Source organism: Dendrobates tinctorius, unplaced genomic scaffold (genome assembly GCF_039654945.1).
Source record: "Dendrobates tinctorius isolate UK_male_01 unplaced genomic scaffold, ASM3965494v1 ptg000014l, whole genome shotgun sequence".
Taxonomy (NCBI): Eukaryota; Metazoa; Chordata; class Amphibia; order Anura; family Dendrobatidae; genus Dendrobates; species Dendrobates tinctorius.
Window position 1 is genome coordinate 8,198,132 of NW_027361682.1, and position 22,339 is coordinate 8,220,470.

The 22,339-nt window shown below is 45.3% G+C and overlaps 1 protein-coding gene across 1 annotated transcript; it reads right to left on the minus strand.

The window, feature by feature from the left end:
• Positions 1-16,277: 16,277 nt before the first annotated feature.
• On the minus strand, positions 16,278-20,929 carry LOC141074190 (uncharacterized). Its single transcript, XM_073561743.1, has 2 exons — positions 19,626-20,929; positions 16,278-16,663 (listed from the first exon to the last, which is right to left on the minus strand). The coding sequence occupies exon 1, from the start codon at positions 20,712-20,714 to the stop codon at positions 19,917-19,919; it is 798 nt and encodes a 265-aa protein (XP_073417844.1). The 5' UTR covers positions 20,715-20,929; the 3' UTR covers positions 16,278-16,663; positions 19,626-19,916.
• Positions 20,930-22,339: the final 1,410 nt, after the last annotated feature.

A 22,339-nucleotide genomic window follows, 5' to 3' on the forward strand; every position in this document is an offset into this window, starting at 1 on the left:
TGGTTTGACTCCATTGGGTCTACTGTATTTCTAGGTGACCCTTGTTTGTTCACTCATTTTGTATATACTTTTGTTTTTTGTTTTCTTTTGTTATTTTCATTATTGTTATGTATTTTCTTATTTGTAGTACACTGATGAAGGTCTTGAAAGACTGAAACATTTGTGACTATTGTATGTACTGCACATTAAACCCTTTTTTCACCGCATATACTTGAGTGTGTCCAGTCATCTATACTACAATTCACGGTTTGGGAACCTACTGGATGCACCTCTACGTTGGGCTGTGCTAGCAGTATTACCTTCTTTTTCCATGTACAATGACTGTGTATATTACAGTGTGTTATAAACAGGCTGTTGGTTCCCACCAGCTACCAACCATTTACCCAAAATATATGATAAAGAGAACCTGCTGCCACCAAAAATGCTATATACCTGCAGATATAGTGTTAAGTTGCTGGCTAACAGCAATTTCAATTTTCAGAAGCTAAGATAAAACCAAAATGAGCAAAATACCCTGCAAAACAATTGGAGGTTTAAATTTAAAAACAAAAAGTTTGGCAAAGCTGGCAAATTTGAATTTCAAATGTGTCACTCTTCCCTAGGATCAAATGAATATTACTACAATCAATCCAGACTCCAGAGCATAATAAACATATGTAAAAGAAATCTTTGAAAATCACACTCGGCAAAGCACAACTACAGTCAACTTCTTTGATCACATCAATGAAGCGGTTTTCCATGATCCATTTTGGCATCTTCCGGCTCCCAGCATCTTTAGCGTCTCCTGCGGTGACAAGGTTACAAAGTCTCGATGTCACTGCCTATTTAGCACAGGAGACTCCAGAGATGCCAGGTTAAAGAGAATGCCTAAAATATTTCAGTTAAATTCAACTGGGAGGGTGAGAAATAATGAAGGAAAGGGTTATGTGTACCACCATAATGCATGATCCAATCTGTCCTCAGGGCTGCCATCAGTGCATTACTGCCCTCACTGCTGTATGGGGCCCTGTGAGCAGCAGTACACATAGGAGCCAGCAGGACCGGGACTCCGCTCTTGTGCTTCTGTGGTGCACATGTCGGCGCTGGGGCCCCGGAGCTATCTCGGAGCTGTGCAAGGCCATCTAACCTTGATGGCTGCGCAGCTCTTGCTCAGTTGTAGCTAGAATGTATGGGCTCCCTCCAGGTCATGACTACAGCACATACATTCTAGCTGTCTCAGTAGTCAATGCGCTAGACTGTATGGGCTCCTTCCAGGTCCTGTCAGCAGCCCATACAGTCCAACTGGTTAACTGCTGAAAACACTAGACGTCCCCTCCCGGTCTGACACGCCCCCGGATATGACATCATACCTGGAAGCGGCCCATACATTATAGCGTCTACCCTGCTGGGGAATGACTGAGGTAAGCATAAAAATATTTTTGTTTTTTTAAATGTGTGAGGTGGGGGGAGTAAGACTGCACATGAAGAAGTGGGGGGGTGAGACTGCATATGAAGAAGTGGGGGGATTGAGACTGCACATGATGAAGTGGGGAGTGAGACTGCACATGATGAATTGGGGGGGGAGTGAGACTGCACATGCTGAAGTGGGGGGAGTGAGACTGCACATGACAAATTTGGGGAGTGAGTGGGACTGCACATGATGAAGTGTGTTTGGCGGGTACTGCACATGATGAAGGGGGACAGGGGGCTGCAAATGAAGTAAGGGGGACTGCAGATAAAGTGAAGGGGGATAGGGGACTGTAAATGAGGAGGTAAGGTTGACAGCAAATGATGAAGTGGAGTGATGGTGACTGCAAATGAATTGTGTGTGAGGAGCGGGGGACAGCAATTGAATTGAAGGTGGGGTGGGGAGAGCAAATAATGATAAATTTGAGGGTGGGGGAGTAAATGATGTATTGAATGTGGGGAAGAGCCATTGATAATGAATAGAGGGTGGGATAGAAAGACATGAAAATGAATTGAGGCAGAAGGGGCATGTAACTATAATGAATTGGGGTAAGGGTTAGACCAAGAGGTACATGGTGGGGGGCGTTGAGGATAAAGTGACTGGTAATGAATTGGGGGAAAGAGTACAGGTGATAATTTATATACTAAATGGGGAGAATGGCTATGTACATACAGTATAATGGGGGCATAGTGGCGGATTATAATTTATATTTGGAATGGTGTGTTGCATAATAACCAATTTTATATTGATTGTGGGTGCACGTCTGCATTCAGATGTGTAGTGTAGAGGAAAGAGAAAAAGTGGGGAATGTACTCAGGAAGTGGTCCTCTAAATAACAGTGTTATTTTATGCAGAGACGTGTCCTGGCTGAAAGAATTGATGGCGGTCTGCGCTAGATTAAAAAGAAAAGCAAAGATGAAGGACTTACGTTTGAGACATCACTGGTAAGTCAGTGTATTACCTGTATACTGACACTATACACTGTATACTACATGCAGAGGTCCTGTGTATAATGTTACTAGTGATCACTTTATTACCTGTACACTATACACTATATCATAGAATCATAGAATGGTAGAGTTGGAAGGGACCTCCTGGGTCATCTGGTCCAACCTCCTGCTCAAAGCAAGATTCACCAAATCATCCCAGACAGATGTCTGTCCAGCCTCTGAAGACTACCATTGTGTGTGCACACATAAGCGTTTGTTTTTTTTCTCATTTTTTACGGGTTTTTTTACCAGCAAAAACGCTTAAAAAACGCTTACAAGAAGCACCCATTCATTTTAATGAATTCTGCGCTTTTTGTGCATATTGATGCGTTTTCTTCCACAAAAAAAGTATCGCGGTAAAAAACCCAGCATGCTCATTAATTTCACGGAAAAATCCGTATTTCTAACTATATTCTATGAGGTTGGGGACACTTTGTAGAAAAACACATAAAAACGCGCAAAAAATGTGCAGAAAAAATGCTCATTTCCTGGGAAGGAGTCTAGTTTTTAGTCAGGAATTTTCTGCATACATGGGTACATAGCCTGAAGGAAAACTCACCACCTCTCATGGCAGCCTGTTCCACTCACTGATCACCCTCACTGTCAAAAAGTTTTTTCTAATATCTAATCTGTGTCTCCTCCCATTCAGTTTCATCCCATTGCTTCTAGTCTTTCCTTGTGCAAATGAGAATAAAGATGATCCTTCTACAATCTGACAGCCCTTGAGATATTTGTAGACAGCTATTAAGTCTCCTCTCAGTCTTCTTTTTTGCAGGCTAAACATTCCCAAATCCTGTAACCATTCCTCATAGGACATGGTTTGCAGAGCTCCTGTGTATAATGTCACTGGTGATCACTGTATTACCTGTACACTGACACTATATGCAGAGCTCCTGTGTATAATGTCACCGGTGATCACTGAGTATTACCTGTACACTGATACTATATACAGCGTTCCTGTGTATAATGTCACTGGTGATCCCTGTATTACCTGTACACTGACTCTATATAGAGACCTCCTGTGTATAATGTCACCAGTGATCACTGTATTACTGTCACACTCACGCCTTGGCAGGTTGGCACGAGCTGGGGGGTTGTGGCCCCACTGTGTCACAAACCAGACTACCCTGGAAGGGGCGTGACTATGACAGCTACCTCGTTCTTCGTTGGAGCCTCTGATGGTGAGTTCAGCCTTGTGCGGCAGGTAGCTGCCAGGCGCCACTCCAGGGTGGTGTCTGGCTGTGGCTGCTGATCCCACTAGGGGACAAGGCACTTGGACAGGTGCAACTGACAGGCAGGCAGGTAGGCACGGCAAGCACTGCTGGTACCCAGGTAGGCAGGGCTGAGACACAGGGCAGGCAGGCGCAGCTGAGACACAGGGCAGGCTGGCACGGCTAAGACACAGGGCAGGCTGGCATGGCTTGAAACACAGGGCAGGCTGGCATGTCTGAGACACAGGGCAGGCTGGCATGGCTGAGACACAGGGCAGGCTGGCACAGCTTGAGAAACTGGCAAGCGGGCATGGCTTCGAGACACAGGCAAGCGGGCACGATTTCGAGACAATGGCAGGCTGGCACAGGAGAGACTCAGGGCAGGCTAGCACAGGAGAGCCTAGGGTACTCAATAGCAGGAAAGAATTGTGTTTTAAAAAAAAAAAGGGTGTGTGTATATTCTTTCCTCTATATCTCTGAGGCCGTAGGGGGAATTTTTTTTTCTCTCTCAATGGAGATAAAGCAATTGTCTGATCGTGTGGAGCAGCTCGCTGCGGAAGTGCGGGGAATTTCCGCCTACCTTGCTCGTTCGCATGCTGTTGAACCAAAGATCCCTACACCTGATGTATTTTTTGGGGATCGATCTAAATTTTTGCGTTTCAAAAATAATTGTAAATTATTTTTTGCCTTGAAGCCTAACTCGTCAGGGAGCTCCGCGCAGCAGGTTAAAATTGTCATCTCTTTGCTGCGTGGCGATCCCCAGGATTGGGCGTTTTCTTTGAAACCAGATGATCCTATTCTGACTAATGTGAACGCATTCTTTCAAGCTTTGGGGTTGTTGTATGACGAACCTAATGCTATTGATCAGGCTGAAAAGACCCTGTTGGCATTGAACCAGGGTCGAGATTTTGCAGAGTTGTACTGTCAAAAGTTCCGAAAGTGGGCGGTCCTTACTACCTGGAATGATAATGCCTTGGCTGCTCTCTTTTGGAAGGGTTTGTCAGAAGCCGTAAAAGATACTATGGTGGGATTTCCTGTTCCCTCTGGTCTGGACGATTCTATGTCATTAGCCATTCAGGTTGATCGGCGTTTACGTGAACGCAGGATTGCACGAGAGGTGTTGCCACCGGTTGAACAGACGTCTGAACCTATGCAATGTGATAGAGTTTTGTCTAAGGCGCAACGTCAGGAGTTCAGAAGGCGTAATAACCTGTGTTTTTTCTGTGGAGATGCCTCGCATATTATTTCTGTTTGTCCTAAACGAGAGAAACGCTTTGCACACACGTTTTCTGTTGGTGGTGTTCAACCTAAGTTTCTTCTGGCAATTACTCTGATCTGCTCCCTGTCCACATTTTCCGCCAAGGCTTTTGTGGATTCGGGAGCAGCGCTAAACCTAATGGACTTGGATTTTGCTAAACGTTGTGGATTTCTGATGACACCTCTGCAGACGCCTAGCCCTTTGAGGGGGATTGATGCTACTCCTTTGGCTAAAAATAAACCTCAGTTTTGGACCCAGGTGGTCATGTGGTCGCCCCAGACCATCAAGAAAATTGCAGATTTTTGGTTTTGCATGGTCTGCATGATGCCGTTGTTCTGGGGTTTCCCTGGTTGCAAATTCATAATCCAGTTTTGGATTGTAAATCTGTGTCTGTGGTGAGTTGGGGTTGTCGGTGTGCCTTTAGTGAGGCTCCGGTTTTTTCCACCTCTCCTCAGTCGCATGATGTTCCTGACTATTTGGCGGACTTTTATGATGTATTTAGTGAGAATGAGTCTGCGTCCTTGCCTCCTCATAGGAGTTATGACTGTGCAATTGAACTAAGCTCGGGGTGTAAATTTCCCAAGGGTCGGCTCTTCAATTTATCTGTACCCGAGCACGAGGATATGCGGTCCTATATTAAGGAGGCGTTGGAGAAGGGTCATATTAGACCATCCTCTTCACCCTTAGGTGCCGGGTTTTTTTTTGTGGCCAAAAAGGATGGTTCTTTAAGGCCTTGTATTGATTATCGTGCCCTCAATAAAATTACTATTAAATATCAGTATCCGTTACCCCTGATTTTGGATCTATTCTCTAGAGTTAGAGGTGCTTGCTGGTTTACCAAGCTTGACCTCAGGGGGGCGTATAATCTTATCCGCATTAAGCAGGGGGATGAATGGAAGACGGCGTTTAATACTCCGGAGGGACATTTTGAGTACCTGGTGATGCCTTTTGGGCTCACTAACGCCCCTTCTGTCTTCCAGTGCTTCATGAACGATATTTTCCGAGACTTTGTCGATAAATTTTTGATTATCTATCTGGATGATATTTTGATCTTCTCCAAGGATTGGGATTCTCATGTGGAACATATTCGGACTGTGTTCCGGATCTTGAGGGAGAATTCCCTATATGTCAAAGGATCGAAATGCCTTTTTTGGAGTACAGAGGATTTCATTTTTGGGATTTATTTTGTGTCCGTCAACTATTGAAATGGACCCGGCCAAGATACAGGCCATTTATGATTGGGTTCAGCCCACTTCTTTGAAGGCCCTCCAGAAGTTTTTGCTAATTTTTATCGGAAATTTATAGCAAAATTTTCTAGTATTGCCAAGCCATTGACTGATCTGACTAAGAAGGGTGCTGATGTGTTGAATTGGTCTCCTGAGGCTGTTGCTTCCTTTCAGGAGCTGAAGCGAAGATTTACCTCCGCCCCGGTTTTGCGGCAACCTGATGTCTCACTCCCGTTCCAGGTGGAGGTGGATGCTTCTGAGATTGGTGCAGGAGCTGTTTTGTCCCAAAAGGATCCTGTAACATCTAAAATGAATCCCTGTGCTTTCTTTTCCCGAAAGTTCTCTCCATCAGAACGTAACTATGATGTGGGGAATCGGGAACTGTTGGCCATGAAATGGGCATTTGAGGAGTGGAGACATTGGTTGGAGGGAGCTAAACATCAAGTTGTGGTCCTCACTGACCACAAGAATTTGATTTACCTAGAGTCGGCTGAACGCTTGAACCCTAGACAGGCTAGGTGGGCCTTGTTTTTTACACGTTTTGATTTTGTGGTCTCTTTTCTTCCTGGAACTAAGAATGTCAAGGCAGACGCCCTCTCTAGGAGTTTCTTTGCTGATTCTCGTGTGGTGACCAAGCCTGCTACCATCTTAGGCGAAGGGGTAGTTCTCTCTGCCATCTCGCCCGATTTGAGACTTGCTCTGCAAGAGTTCCAGGAGGACAAACCTGAGCGCTGTCCCAGTGGAAAGTTGTATGTTCCTGATCAGTGGAAGAAGAGAGTGATGTCTGAAGTTCATTGCTCTGCATTGGCTGGTCATCCAGGTATTTTTGGTACTAGAGATCTGGTGAGTCGCTCTTTTTGGTGGCCCACCTTGTCTCATGATGTCAGGAATTTTGTGCACTCCTGTGGGACTTGCTCCCGGTCTAAATCTTGTTCTCGCTCTAGTGGGTTGTTAATGCCTTTGCCGGTCCCCAGGAGGCCATGGACCCATATTTCAATGGATTTCATCTCTGATATGCCGGTCTCTCAAAGAATGACTGTTATTTGGGTGATTTGTGATAGGTTCTCTAAGATGGTTCATCTTGTACCACTCCCTAAGTTGCCATCTTCCTCTGAGTTGGTGCCCCTGTTTTTGCAACAGGTGGTTCGCTTGCATGGGATTCCTGAGAACATTGTATCTGACAGAGGAGTTCAATTTGTGTCTAGATTTTGGAGGACTTTCTGTTCCAAGCTGGGAATTCAGTTGTCCTTCTCCTCTGCTTTTCACCCTCAGACCAATGGACAGACAGAGAGAACAAACCAGACGTTGGAGTCGTATTTGAGATGTTTTATTTCCGCTGATCAGGATGATTGGGTTTCGTTTTTGCCCTTGGCCGAATTTGCTTTAAATAATAGAGCTAGTTCTGCCACTTTGATGTCACTTTTTTTTTGTAATTTTGGGTTTCATCCTCGATTTTCTTCAGGGCAGGTGGAGCCTTCTGCCTGCCCAGGTGTTGACACTGTGGTGGAGAGAATGCACCAGATCTGGGACCAAGTGGTGGATAAGTTATCTCTCTCCCAGGAAAAGGCCCAGCGGTTTTCCAATCGACATAGGACCATTGGTCCCCAGTTTAAGATTGGTGATATGGTGTGGTTATCATCAGAAAATATTGCTATGAAGGTGGGTTCTCCTAAGTTTAAGCCTAGATTTATTGGACCTTACAAGATTTTGGAGATTATTAATCCGGTCTCTTTTCGTTTGGCTCTTCCTGTCACATTTAAAATCCATAATGTGTTCCATAAGTCCTTGTTGAAGAGGTTTATTGAACCAGTTGTTCCTGGGGTGGCACCTCCGGACCCTGTATTGGTTGAAGGTAACATGGAATATGAGGTAGAGAAAATACTGGATTCCCGTCTGGCTAGACGGAGACTCCAGTATTTGGTTAAGTGGAAGGGTTATGGTCAGGAGGATAATTCCTGGGTCTCTGCCTCTGATATTCATGCCAAAAGATTGGTGCGTGCCTTTCATCGGGCTCACCCTGATCGCCCTGGTGGCGTGGTTGAGGGTTTGGTGACCCCTCCTCAAGGGGGAGGTACTGTTGTGAGTTCATTTTCCCCTTCGTCACTGGGGTTTGGTGAACTCCCTATTCTGGTAAAGGAAGGTAATGAGCCTGATTATCAGGCACCTGAGTCTAATGAGGATGACTGGCTGAGTGGAGTCACGGACTGGATATAAGGCTGCCGACGCCCTTCTGCCCTGCGGGTGATTTCTCTGTGGACTTCTAGGACACCAGTCTGATTCCTGCTCCTCTAAAGCTAAGTTTCTGTTTTGCCTGTTAGCCTTTTGTTTTGTTTTTTGTTTTCCTTGCTTTTCAGTATTCTGCCATTCCCTGCTGGGGTGAGCTGAATCTCCTTTTGCCTGTAGCTCTGTCTTCAGTATATTCCTGAGTACTGCCATAGCTTTTTTGAAGCCTAGCATCTTCAGGGCCTTTTTCACTGTCAGTCTATTGGCTCTTATTTTCATAGGGTTTTTCACAGATTGCAGACAGCAGCCTTCCTGTCTTTTTCTATTTAGCTTGGGCCCCTTTTTGCTCAGTCTATCTTTCTGTCTGTGTTAGTGTTTTCATCTTGCTTCACCGTCATTATATGTTGGGGGCTGCCTATTGCTTTGGGGTCTGCTCTGGGGCAGTTAAGATTTTTCCATTCTTTCTTTAGGCCTATTTAATTCTCCGGCTGTGATCGAGAGGTCTAGGGCATCGTAGGAACCCCCCACGGCTACTGCTAGTTGTGTTGATAGGTTCAGGGGTCTGCAATCCGATAGCTGCCAACTTCTCTGGTTTTCTGGACTTAGCTAGCATTTCTGTTTTTGCCTCCTACGGTGACTCAATCATAACAGTCCCCTATAGGCCTGATAAAGAAAATGGTTTAGAGAGAAATGTTTCCAGAATAACCCATCTCGGACTATCGGGATATGAACACGTACTTATTAATTGAGCAATCTGTGCCTACTTGAAATAAAGTGTAAAATTAGGGAGGGATAAACCCCCTTCTTTTCTGTGATGGAACATAAGATTTTGCACAATTCTGGGTTGTTTTCCTAGCCAAAGAAACTTAGACATCATAGAGTATAAATGAGTGAACGTTCAGGCTGGTACCATCACTGGGAGGGTGACCTAGATAGATATAAGAAGCGAGGCAGTGATACGATATTTAATGCATGTATTCTGCAGAGCCAGGATAACTTTGAGGAAGCCCATCTATCCAGGTCACTCTGGAAGTTTTGGATCAGTGGAGTGTAATTCCACCTAAACAGAGTTGACCTGTTGGTTGTTAAGTTGATACCCACCCAGATATGTTAGATAATGTTCTTTGTGTATAAACCCAAAATGGGATGCTGTATTAGTTTGCTCTGTCTTAGGAAAATTTACAAATAATGCTTCGGACTTATCAATGTTAATCTTTAACCCAGAGATCTTCTTAAATTCGTGAAGGAGGGAAAACAAGTGAGGGAGTGTAGTGTGGGGACTTATTAATGTTAGCAGGAGATCACCCGCAAAGAGGCTGACTTTATATTGGTCTCCCATATTCTCAGGGCCCAGGATATTCTGATCTCTCCTTCTTGCTTCCGCAATGGGTTCCATTGCAAGTGCAAAAAGAGCCGGAGATAGAGGACAGCCCTGCCTGGTACCCCTCTGAATATTAATTGGAGTGGAATGTGTTTACGAGAGTTTTAAATAAGCAATAGGGCTATCATATAACAATTGGAGGCACTTTATAAGTTTAGGGGAGAATCCGAATTCTGATAGAACCATAAAAAGATATGTCCAGGACACCAAATCGAAAGCCTTCTCAATATCTAATGCAAGCAGTAGAAGTCGCTTTCATTGTAGGTTAGTTGTATGAATAATATTTAACACTCTCCTAATATTATCTTGCGCCTGTCACGTTGGTATAAAACCAACCTGATCCCAATGGATGAGGTGAGGGAGGATTTTATTGATCCTGTTAGTCACAATGGATGTAAAGATTTTTAAGACAATGTTTAAGAGGGATATAGGTCTATAATTTTTTGTGAGGAGATGATCTTTCTTTGGTTTAGGGATTACGGTTAGATGTGCCACGCAGAACTCAGGAGGCAACTGTGAGCCATTTAGTAGCGAATTACAGAGGTTTTTTATATGTGGTATCAGCACATCGCTAAATTTTTTATAATATATTCCTGTAAGACCATCCAGTCCCGGGGGCCTGTCCTTATCTTAGTTTTTTGATTGTTGAAACTATTTCCTCCTCAGAGATGTCTAAATGGAGTTGTTGTGCCGTGGACTCAGTCAATTTAGGTAGATGTATTTGTGAAGGAATGACTCCAGTAGTGGGGAGGGGTGACTGTGGAGCCGAATACAAACTCTGGTAGTATTCATTAAAAGTGTTATAAATGACATCAGGGTGGGCTGAGATCTGACCCTTAGGGTCTTTTATAGAGGATATTATATTGATTGACTCTTTCATCCTAACCTTACGAGCTAGCATCTTATTAGGCTTATTGGCATGTTTATAAAATGTGGCTTTAGTCCAAGTTAGGGCCCTCTCCGTTTTGGTAGTAAGAATGGCATCTAATTGTAATTTCGCATCTTGAATTTGTTTAGATATGTATAGGGATGAAGAGAGTTGATTGGCCAATTCTAACTTCTGCAGTTTGTTTTCCAATCTGGTCTGTAATTCAGACCTTCTTTTTTCCTGTTGGCCGCTAACTTAGTCAGAGAACCAGTAATATATTTTTTGTGCACGAGCCAAATTGCTCCAAGTGAGGACTCCTCCGTCGTGTCAGTTTCAAAGAAATTTGTTAAATCTTCTTTTATAGCGGTTACATTAACTGGGTCAGCAAGGACAGACTCGTTTAGCCTCCATCTATATAGCCTAGACGTGTTTATATTAAATTTAAAAACTGACATAACCGCATCGTGGTCTGACCACGAGGAGGGTATGTGGCAGGTATAAAGAGTTGTTGTTAGTGAGGTAGCTATGGTCAAATGAAGGTCGATTCTAGAATACGTTTTGTGTGCTGGAGCGTAGTAAGTGTGACCCCTTGACGTCCCATTATGTTCCCTCCAAAGATCTGCTAAGTGATACTCCTCCATGAGGCTAAGGATTTTCTTCCTCCATATTTAAGCAATATCAGAGCAGTTTGCAGTGCTACTATCTAGGGAAGAATTAATAGTAAAATTAAAATCGCCACACCATATCAGATAGTTAAATGAGAACATATTGAGTCTGGCTAGGATTAATTTGAAGACTGAGAATTGGGCCGAGGCTGGGAGATAACTATTGACAATACAGATATTTTGTCCCTGTAACGTTCCTTGAAGAATAAAAAAAATCTACCCTCATGATCTGCGTAGGTATTTACCGGCTGTAAGGAAAAGCTATTTTTAAGGAAGACAGCTATACCTCTTCTCTTATGATCCCAGGCCGACACAAAAAAACGAGAATAGGCAGAGTCAAAGTATTTTGGGCATGAAGAGCTGGAGAAATGAGTCTCCTGGAGACAAATAATATCTGGGCTATGCTTTTGGTAATCCAGGAAGGTCTTTTTTGAGTTTTAAAGGGGAATTGAAGTCCCTTACATTATGTGATAGGAGCCTGCACATGTTTGGCTAGATTTTGGGATGCCAGAAAATGAGATTCCCCGACCACTCACCCCGTATGCATGGGAGCAGCGATACAAATTAGTAACCCTGTAGAGATCTCGGAGCCAAAAAGAACAGCAAATATAATCAATCCTATGTGGAGACAAAAAGAAAAAACAGGAGGAAAGGGAGACATAGATACCAATCAAACAGTAAACAGATAACATCAAATGGACTGCAAGTCCAATTCACATAGTGATCTGGTGTCCCTTAATATCAAGGGTAGACCAGAAATCACCAAATTTGGGCAACATGTAATATCCTCACAGGCAAAGCCCCTGTTTATGTTAAAATTCTGTAACAGTCAGGACCATCTCATGCAACCAAGGAAGACTCAAATGCATTAAGCAAACACTTTTGTAAATAGATCAAAACAGCTGAAACAGATAAGAATCAGTCAAAAATGGGTGGTGCCAACAGTTCCATCAAGACCTGCTCGCCGGAGATCCCCCGGCATAAAGAGAAAGAGTATATACTCCAACTTGGATGTGTAGAATGAAGCTAATCAAGTGACATTCGATTGCTGGTAGCCCGATCTACGGACCTCTGTCCACTCCCTCGCAGGCATTGGGTGTCGGGGTGGTTGTGGTTGGGTGGCATCCATTTCTGGTATGCCTGTCTGATTCAGTGCCAGTTTACCTTCCTCCAACAACCTGCACATGTAGGTTTGTTATGCGCTGAGAAGGATAGGGCGAATTGTAATCCCCATCGATATTTAATCTGGGATGCTTGTAAGGCGGCGGTTTCCGGTCTTAGATTTCTCCTCCTTGTCAGAGTGGCAGGTGCTATGTCTGCAAAAACTTGTACCGAGCCCTGGAGGTCCGGCAGTGTATGAAGGCCTCTTGTCGCCGATAGTATTAAATCACGGGCTTCTCCATGAAGCAGTTTAAGGATAACGTCTCTGGGGTTTTGTCTGAACGTGGTTTCCCCACAGCTCTATGAATTCTAGTGATGTGCAGCAGAGCTGGATCTGTTTGTGGGAGCAGAGCAGAAAATAGTGTGGCAGCTGTATCTTTAAGGGCTGTAATTTCCTCAGGGAGGTCTCGGATGCGTAGATTTCCCCTGCGGGATCTGTTTTCAATATCCTCACATTTCAATTCCAGTTCAGTGATATGCTCCATGTGGTGTTTAAGGGCACCCTGGTCCTCCTCCAAAGAGTCAGCTACTGCGTCCATCTTTTCCTCTAATGCAGAAGTTTTTTGTGCAATGTCCTGTAACTTTACAGTAAAAGTCTGTATGGCCCAGGCTAATTCAGCTGTAAAAGTTTCCTGTAGGGCTTTAATCAGCTCTGCAATTGCCTGCGACTGAGAAGCAGGAGAAGAAGTAGAAGCCATGGGTGCGGCGGCCATTTTGGATTTTCTGCCTCCTGAGAAGTGCTCAGAAATCGGACGTGTCACCGGTCGTGCAGGGCCCCTCCTCGCCGGCATCTCACTCCGGAGGTCCTTGGTAAGTGGGGACCTCCCCGGCATTCAGAACGCCGTGGTCCTGGAGCTAATAAGGGCTATTTTTAGCCTGCTGGGGAGCGGAGCTCACTGGTGCATATCTGCTACCATCGAGTCCAGTGCATGCGCCTTAGCATCAACATTTAAAGGGCTAGGTCCTGACCTTTTTACACATAGACCCAAGCATCAGCCATGCCAGCATTCCAGACCTATGAAGAGGAGGATGAATGAACTCATGGACATCAACATCCGACACTGCGGAGACACCATCACGTGTTTCTCAACGCAGTGATTCTAGAGCACTGCCCCCATCCCTTATGGGAAATATGTAAAACATGCAAAAGAGAAGCCGCGGAGACACCATCACGTGTTTCTCAACGCAAGCAATGACCAGCCAGGTCTTTGCCCGGGAAGGAACAACCACGGGAAGGGCAGTCTCCAATGAAGGAAACCACCTATGCCAAAACATGGTATCCATCCACATACAGCTGTTTCGGGGTATTGCCCCTCATCAGTGTGGAGTAGGAAACTGGCTGGTAGGAGCAATGCCTAGTAAAAAGACTATGAAGAGGAGGATGAATGAACTCATGGAGATCAACATCCGACACTGCGGAGACACCATCACGTGTTTCTCAACGCAGTGATTCTAGAGCACTGCCCCCATCCCTTATGGGAAATATGTAAAACATGCAAAACAGAAGCCGCGGAGACACCATCACGTGTTTCTCAACGCAAGCAATGACCAGCCAGGTCTTTGCCCGGGAAGGAACAACCACGGGAAGGGCAGTCTCCAATGAAGGAAATCACCTATGCCAAAACATGGTATCCATCCACATACAGCTGTTTCGAAACTGTTGCTGTGCCTGATCAGGGATGACAGCCGCGGTATAACTGTGTCGCTGCTTATGTCCTGGTCCTGTCTGCAGCAGTTGTGGTGGCGGAGGGATATGGCCCGGGGATTGCACTATATTAAAGGCAGCAGATCCAGAGATACTTCAGGGGCTGCGGCTGATATGTCGCGGTGGTTGCAGTGATAATTGTAGTGGTTAGCCATGGAATCGCTAGGTCCCAGCTTGACTTGTTACCGGCCTGCAGCAGTCACTATATTGCGGCCAGCGGAGGGATATATCTGGGCGCAACAAGGTAGGCGAGCGGGTAGTGGGTATTCAGTGGGGGCCAGAACTACTTGCAGTTCTTACAAGAAAAGCTATTGCCAGATTTTTGAGTTGGTGTAAGCCACTTTGCAGCCAGTTAAGCCTGCGGCTCCCAGTGATGAGTAGTAATGATCTGACAGGCCAGTTCAGGATTTGTTAAGCCGAACAGGTCTGTAGGCAATTTATGAGCCGGTGGAGAGTTATTAAAGGCTGCGTCAGTCACATATGAGATTCTCCAGCAGGGAGGGAGAGGGTACCCGTATTAATAAGGGGATTCAACCCCCCCCCCCCCATTTTTTGTAGATTATTATATTTTTTTCAGTGGTTGGTGCCGGGTCCCAGGTCTCCCAGGCCCTTATCCTTGGTGAGGGTCAGGGGTCAGTCTTGCAAGCCGAGAGCTATTGCTGCGTGGTTCTCTATTATCAGCCGCTTATAGCAGTTACAGATTCCTGTGGCTTTGATAGCTCCGATATAAGAGAGGGGCTTGATTTGGCTCTTGAAAGGTAAATCTTCTAATCCTTATGGTGCTGTGTTGAGCTCATGGGAGCCTGTGGCCCAGCTAGGCCCCAGTTAAGGCCTGTAGCAGTCTGGGAGGCCTAAGCCTCAGCTCAGATTCCTCTTCAGCTTCTAGATGGTATATCTTCGCTCAACAGTACAAACCAGATTCAAAATGTGCACAATTGTAATCCTTATACAATCAATTTGGAATCTAGGATAAAAGATTATTTTTGGCCGAGATGAAAGTAGACTATGAGGTTGTACCTCGGGAGCTCAGTCTTCCTGTGTCTCACATGTGCTGTGTCCAAGCATATTTCCCCTTTTAAGCACTAGGGGGAGCAGCTACTGAAATTTGACAAAAACCTAGTGTACAACTAGCTCACATTACTGCACAGCAGTAAGTATGGGCTGAATCTACTCACATGGGTGTGATGTCACTCCTCTCCTCCTGGGTGTTTGCTAAGGGATAAGAGAGGATGACATTTAGGAACACAGCGAGCAGCCATTTTGTTTGTGACTGCAAAGTTATACTGACAAGTAGACAGCTACCGAGGATGGCAGGCAGCAAGGATTCTGGGAGATATATAGTGGAGGGAGCAGGGTGACAGCAGCACAGAGTATTTTAGGAGTGTAGTGTGCTGGTTTATGGGGGGGCATCCTGTTCGGTGCCAGGGATTGTACATAGAGCGCTGACTTTTATACACATGGATGGACCGTCTGCTTGTCTGCTCCACAGAAATCCAGGAAACATTTCTGCTGATTGATGGCCTGTTCTGATCCAGACTTTGCATGCAAAGATCCCATTCCACTCCACAGATCTTGTCTTCTTCACCCTGTTCGGGCGATGTGTGAAAGCGAGGTGACAGGTGCAGTCCGGGGTGCGCTGGGAAGCAGGCTGAGGGGAAATGTAGTCATATAGAGTAGTAAAGATAAAAATGAGACCTCTGTTCAGCTGCTCCACCAGCCCTCCCCTGACTGCACCTAACTGGAGGTCATGCTGCCCCCTCTATTACCCCAGATCCATGTGTAGGTGCTCAGCCAGAACCACCCTAGAATGTGTCCCCTTTCTGCAGATAATACTGTCATAGTGTTCTCGCATAATACCGCCATAGTGTTCTCACGTAATACCACCACAGAGATCACACAAAATGCCTCCATATAGTTCTCACATAATACCGCCATATAGATCACACATACCGTCATATAGATCACACATAATACCGCCATTGTATTCTCACATAATACCACCATATAGATCACACATAAGACTGCCATAGTTAGCAAGCAAGGCTGAAAAAAGTCATTTTTTTCCCAGACTAAATAATCCTAATTTTGCTAATCTCTCTGGGTATTGTAGTTGTAACGAATGGAAGCGGAGGCAGAGATGGTGAAGTTCACATTCGCTTTTATTTTTTAAGTGGAACCTCGGAACTACGGTCCGGGGGGCTCCGAAGGGGGCGTGACTAGTGAGCCCCGGGTACCCATAGTAAAGCCCCTCAGGCAGGGCCAGAATGGAATACCCAGAGGACACAGGTGCTACCTCCAGTTAGCCCCGCAACACGTGGCAGCTGTCCCAGCGGGACCAAAAGGGATAATAACAGTTACAGCAGAGTCCGTAATGACGTAATGAGCTGGGTCCTGGATCCGGTTAATTGGTAAGGAGTCAGTTTCAATGACCTTCACAAAGTCCTTGGACTCGGATGGCTGTAGGTGGAACGGGATGGCTTAGGCCCAGTTGGTTGCTGATATAACCAGGTAACACAGGATACTGATATGCTGTGGAAACAGAGAGCATTAGACAATGCACAGAGACTGCAGATGCAGCGCAGACAGGTTAGCATGAGAACCGGATGTAGCAATGATAGATACTCGTTGCTCCGGCGCTCTCCCTATGGAGGAGAGGCCAGAAATAGCAGCCAGTGCGCTGCCATTGGTTAATTGTATTTTTTGAATAATGCACGCCACTCCTTTAAGAAGGCAAGAGAGCGGGCGGGCGGGCCCTTAAAGCCTTAGCTACAGATCTCCTCACAGGACGCCAGGAGGAGGAGGCAGGAGGAAGGACTGAACGCTGAGCAGCAGCATGAGAGGCTCGAGGTGAGTACCCAGAACGGAGAGCAGCAGCAGGCCTGGACGCAGCGCCAGGACGGGGGCCAGGTGTAACAGCGGCAGACCCTTTGTTAATTTTTGTTGCCCTCCATTGTACTCGCTCTAGTTCACACATAATACCGATATATTGTTCTCACATAATACCGCCGTATACACTGCTCAAAAAGGGAACACTAAAAAGGGAACACTAAAATACCACATCCAAGATATCTCTGAATGAAATATTCCAGTTGCAAATTTGGATTCATTGCATAGTGGAATGTGTTCAGAACAATGAATCATAACAATTATCAATGTAAATCAAAATGAATATTCCATGGAGGTCTGGATTTGGAATGATACTCAAAAATCAAAGTGGAAAATCAAATTACAGGCTGATCCAACTTCAGTGGAAATGCCTCATGACAAGGAAAAGATGCTCAGTATTGTGTGTGGCCTCCACGTGTCTGTATGACCTCCCTACTGTACAACACCTGGGCATGCTCTTGATGAGGCGGCGGATGGTCTCCTCAGGGATCTCCTCCCAGGCCTGGACTAAAGCATTCGCCAACTCCTGGACAGTCTGTGGTGCAATGTGACATTGGTGGATGGAGCAAGACATGATGTCCCTGATGTAATCAATTGGATTCAGGTCTGGGGAACGTGCGGGCCAGTCCATAGCTTCAATGCCTTCATCTTGCAGGAACTGCTGACATACTCCAGTCACATGAGGTCTGGCATTGTCCTGCATTAGGAGGAACCCAGGGGCAACCGCACCAGCATATGGTCTCACAAGGGGTCTGAGGAGCTCATCTCGGTACCTAATGGCAGTCAGGCTACCTCTGGCAAGCACAAGGATGGTTGTGCGGCCCTCCAAAGAAATGCCACCCCACACCATTACTGACCCACTGCCAAACCGGTCATTCTGAAGCATGTTGCAGGCAGCAGATCGCTCTCCACAGCATCTGCAGACTCTGTCACGTCTGTCAATTGTGCTCAGTGTGAACCTGCTTTCATCTGTGAAGAGCATAGGGCACCAGTGGAGAATTTGCCAATCCTGGTGTTCTGTGGCAAATACCAAGCCTCCTGCACGGTGTTGGGCAGTGAGCACAACCCTCATCTGTGGACGTCGGGCACTCAGACCATCCTCATGGAGTCGGTTTCTAACCGTTTGTCCAGACACATGCACATTTGTGGCCTGCTGGAGTTAATTTTGCAGGGCTCAGGCAGTGCTCCTCCTGTTCCTCCTTGCACAAAGGCGGAGGTAGCGGTCCTGCTGCTGGGTTGTTGCTCTCCTATGGCCCCCTCCGCATCTCCTGGTGTACTGGCCTGTCTCCTGGTAGCGCCTCCAGCCTCTGGACACTACGCTGACAAACATAGCAAACCTTCTTGCCACATTGATGTACCATCCTGGATGAGCTGCACTACCTGAGCCACTTGTGGGGGATGTGGAGTCGGTCTCATGCTACCACGAGTGTGAAAGCACAACCAACATTTAAAAGTGACCAAAACATCAGCCTGAAAGCATTGGTAATGAGATGTGGTCTGTGGTCCCCACCTGCAGAACCACTCCTTTATTGAGGGTGTCTTGATAATTGCCAATAATTTCCATCTGTTGTCTATTCCATTTGCACAACAGCATGTGAAATTGATTGACAATCAGTGTTGCTTCCTAAGTGGACAGTTTGATTTCACAGAAGTTTGATTTACTTGGAGTTATATTCTGTTGAAGTGTTCCCTTTATTTTTTTGAGCAGTGTAGATGACACATAATGCCGTCATATAGGTCACACATAATACCGTCATATAGATCACACATAATGTCGTCATATAGATCACACATAATACCGCCATATACTTCTCACATAATGCCGTTATATAGATGACACATGATACCATCACATAGATCAAACATGATACCGTCATATAAATCACACATACCGTCATAGAGATAACACATACCGTCATATAGATCACACATAATACCATCATATAGATCACACACAATACCACCATCATACGGATCATACACAATACCACCATCATATAGATCACACATAATACTTGTGGAACTAACAATGGCTGCTAGAAGGAGGAAGAGGAGAGCTGAGCTTTGAACCGGAAGTGGAAGGCATGCATAAGGATTAATTACCTACAGGCTGCCATACAGAAAAAAGACCAGCAGGTGGCAGCAGAGCGAATGCAAGACAATTATACACAGAACGGAAATAATAATCTATAGAAACCATAGAAGCATAACTTAGTCGGAACAATACACTCCCCATCTGAATTTCCGTAGGGGATTTCACTATATTAATGTTTTGGGTTTTTTTTAAATAGAGTTCAATAACCTAGAAAACAAATACAAATATGCATGCAATGGAATAATAACAACAAGCAAGATAGACAAATGTCTTTAAGTCAGTTCCTGAGAAAATTCAAAGGAAACCCATCTTCGGATCGGAGAAGCCGCACTAGGCCAAACTGTCTCTGACCCAACAGTAATCCGATGAACGAATTACTAGGGCAGTGTTCTGTTCATGGTTCATCCTACAGGAATGTACATGGTAGAGAGTGGTTTATGGCAGACGTGCCAACCGTGACAGTCTTTGTCTCCTCGTGAGTTGTGATAAGATCTCGCAATGTGGACTAACCTTGCGATAGTCTTGACCAGTTTGATCCAATTGGAGAAGCGTTCGAAGCACTGGCAACCGAGGCTGGAGGTTGGTTTAGTGTTCGTCACCAGAGCACTGACCTCGGAGCGGACTTCTGGATCGCCATCCGGATCCCGGATGCTGAAGACTTCCTGGACACGTTCACTTCCCTTCTGTTCTAACAGAAACTTAGGACCTGAAAGCCAAGAAGAGTTAGCAAAAGAACTTATAGACATAGGTCCAGTGACATGGTCAGCTGAATTAAGTTCAGATGGGATATAGTGCCATTCTTCAGGCTTGGAAGAACCTCCTTATTCGCTCGATGCAGTTACTGACATACACGTTGAAGCGCCTTGTTTGGTTGTAGATGTAACCTAAGACAACCTTACTGTCACTGTAGTATTCTACGTCGTCTATGTTGGTGACCAGCTCATGCTGTATAATGTCTGCAAGTTCTACTGCAAGTACGGTCCCACAGAGTTCAAGCCTGGGAATAGTGTGGTCAGGCTTGAGAGCCAACTTAGCCTTGCCGAAGACGAACCCAACGTGACCTTGATTGTCGGGTCCCGCCACCTTCAAGTAGGCAACAGTTGCAATGGCGTCTATGGATGCATCTGAGAAAACATGGAGTTCCTTCCTAGTGCTAGCAGCAAGTGAGGTTCTGGTGTAGCATCTCGATATGTGGATCTCATGCAAGGCACACAAGGACTGCTTCCAGGTTTCCCATTTTGGTTCCTTATCAGGAGTGAGTGGGGCATCCCAGTCCTTGACGGTTTCGGAAAGCTGTCTCAGAAGGGGTGTACCTTGTATGGTTATCGGTGCTATGAATCCCAGTGGGTCATATAAGCTATTCACCACTGACAGGACACCACGTTTAGTGAATGGTTTGTCTGCACAGTTGATTTGGAAACTGAAGGTGTCGACTGACAGGTTCCACCTCAAGCCTAAGCTTCTCTGCACAGGCGGACAGTCTGGTCCCAAGTCTATGTCCTTGAATCCTGGTGCATGGTCACTTGACTCAAAGGCTCTCATGACAGCCAGGCTGTTTGAAGCAATTTTGTGTAATCTAAGCTTAGCTCGGTACAGCATACCTTGGGTCCTCTTGAGTAGGTTGACCGCCTCTTCTTCTGTGGGTAGAGATTTTAGTCCATCATTTACGTAGAAGTCTTTCTCTATAAAGTCTCTGGCGTCTGTTCCATATTTGGACTCTCCTTCTTGTGCGGTTCTTCGCAGGTCATAGGTTGCCACTGCGGGGAAGGTCTGTTCCCAAATACGTGCACCCTCATGCGATACTCCACCATCTCTTTGCTGGGGTCATTTTCCTTGTACCACAGGAACCTGAGAAAATTCATATAGTCCTCTCTGACTATGAAACAGTGGAACATGTGTTCAATGTCGGCAGTGATGTCAAAGGGCTCTTTCTGGAACCTCATTAACACTCCTACTAGGTTGTTTGTAAATAAAAAAAATGGAACCAAGAGCGATAGATAAAATAAAAAATTATTTTTTATTATTATCCAAAATTGGGTAAAATACAAATATATAACAAATTAGTCACAAAAAATATATATATATGAGGGAATCAGTGACACCCAGTTACCACACACATACAGTTGTGGCCAAAAGTATTGAAACCCCTGCAATTCTGTCAGATAATACTCAGTTTCTTCCTGAAAATGATTGCAAACACAAATTCTTTGGTATTATTATCTTCATTTAATTTGTCTTAAATGAAAAAACACAAAAGAGAATGAAGCAAAAAGCAAAACATTGATCATTTCACACAAAACTCCAAAAATGGGCCAGACAAAAGTGTTGGCACCCTCAGCCTAATACTTGGTTGCACAACCTTTAGCCAAAATAACTGCGACCAACCGCTTCAGGTAACCATCAATGAGTTTCTTACAATGCTCTGCTGGAATTTTAGACCATTCTTCTTTGGCAAACTGCTCCAGGTCCCTGATATTTGAAGGGTGCCTTCTCCAAACTGCCATTTTTAGATCTCTCCACAGGTGTTCTATGGGATTCAGGTCTGGACTCATTGCTGGCCACCTTAGAAGTCTCCAGTGCTTTCTCTCAAAACATTTTCTAGTGCTTTATGAAGTGTGTTTTGGGTCATTGTCCTGCTGGAAGACCCATGACCTCTGAGGGAGACCCAGCTTTCTCACACCGGGCCCTACATTATGCTGCAAAATTTGTTGGTAGTCTTCAGACTTCATAATGCCATGCACACGGTCAAGCAGTCCAGTGCCAGAGGCAGCAAAGCAACCCCAAAATATCAGGGAACCTCCGCCATGTTTGACTGTAGGACCGTGTATTTCTTTGAATGCCTCTTTTTTTCTCCTGTAAACTCTATGCTGATGCCTTTGCCCAAAAAGCTCTACTTTTGTCTCATCTGACAAGAGAACATTCTTCCAAAACGTTTTAGGCTTTTTCAGGTAAGTTTTGGCAAACTCCAGCCTGGCTTTTTTATGTCTCGGGGTAAGAAGTGGGGTCTTCCTGGGTCTCCTACCATACGGTCCCTTTTCATTCAGACACCGACGGATAGTACGGGTTGACACTGTTGTACCCTCGGACTGCAGGGCAGCTTGAACTTGTTTGGATGTTAGTCGAGGTTCTTTATCCAACATCCGCACAATCTTGCGTTGAAATCTCTTGTCAATTTTTCTTTTCCGACCACATCTAGGGAGGTTAGCCACAGTGCCATGGGCTTT

Excerpts from the sequence above, each read along its gene's own strand:
- LOC141074190 (XM_073561743.1), bottom strand. The coding sequence starts at position 20,714 with ATGCTGTACCGAGCTAAGCTTAGATTACACAAAATTGCTTCAAACAGC.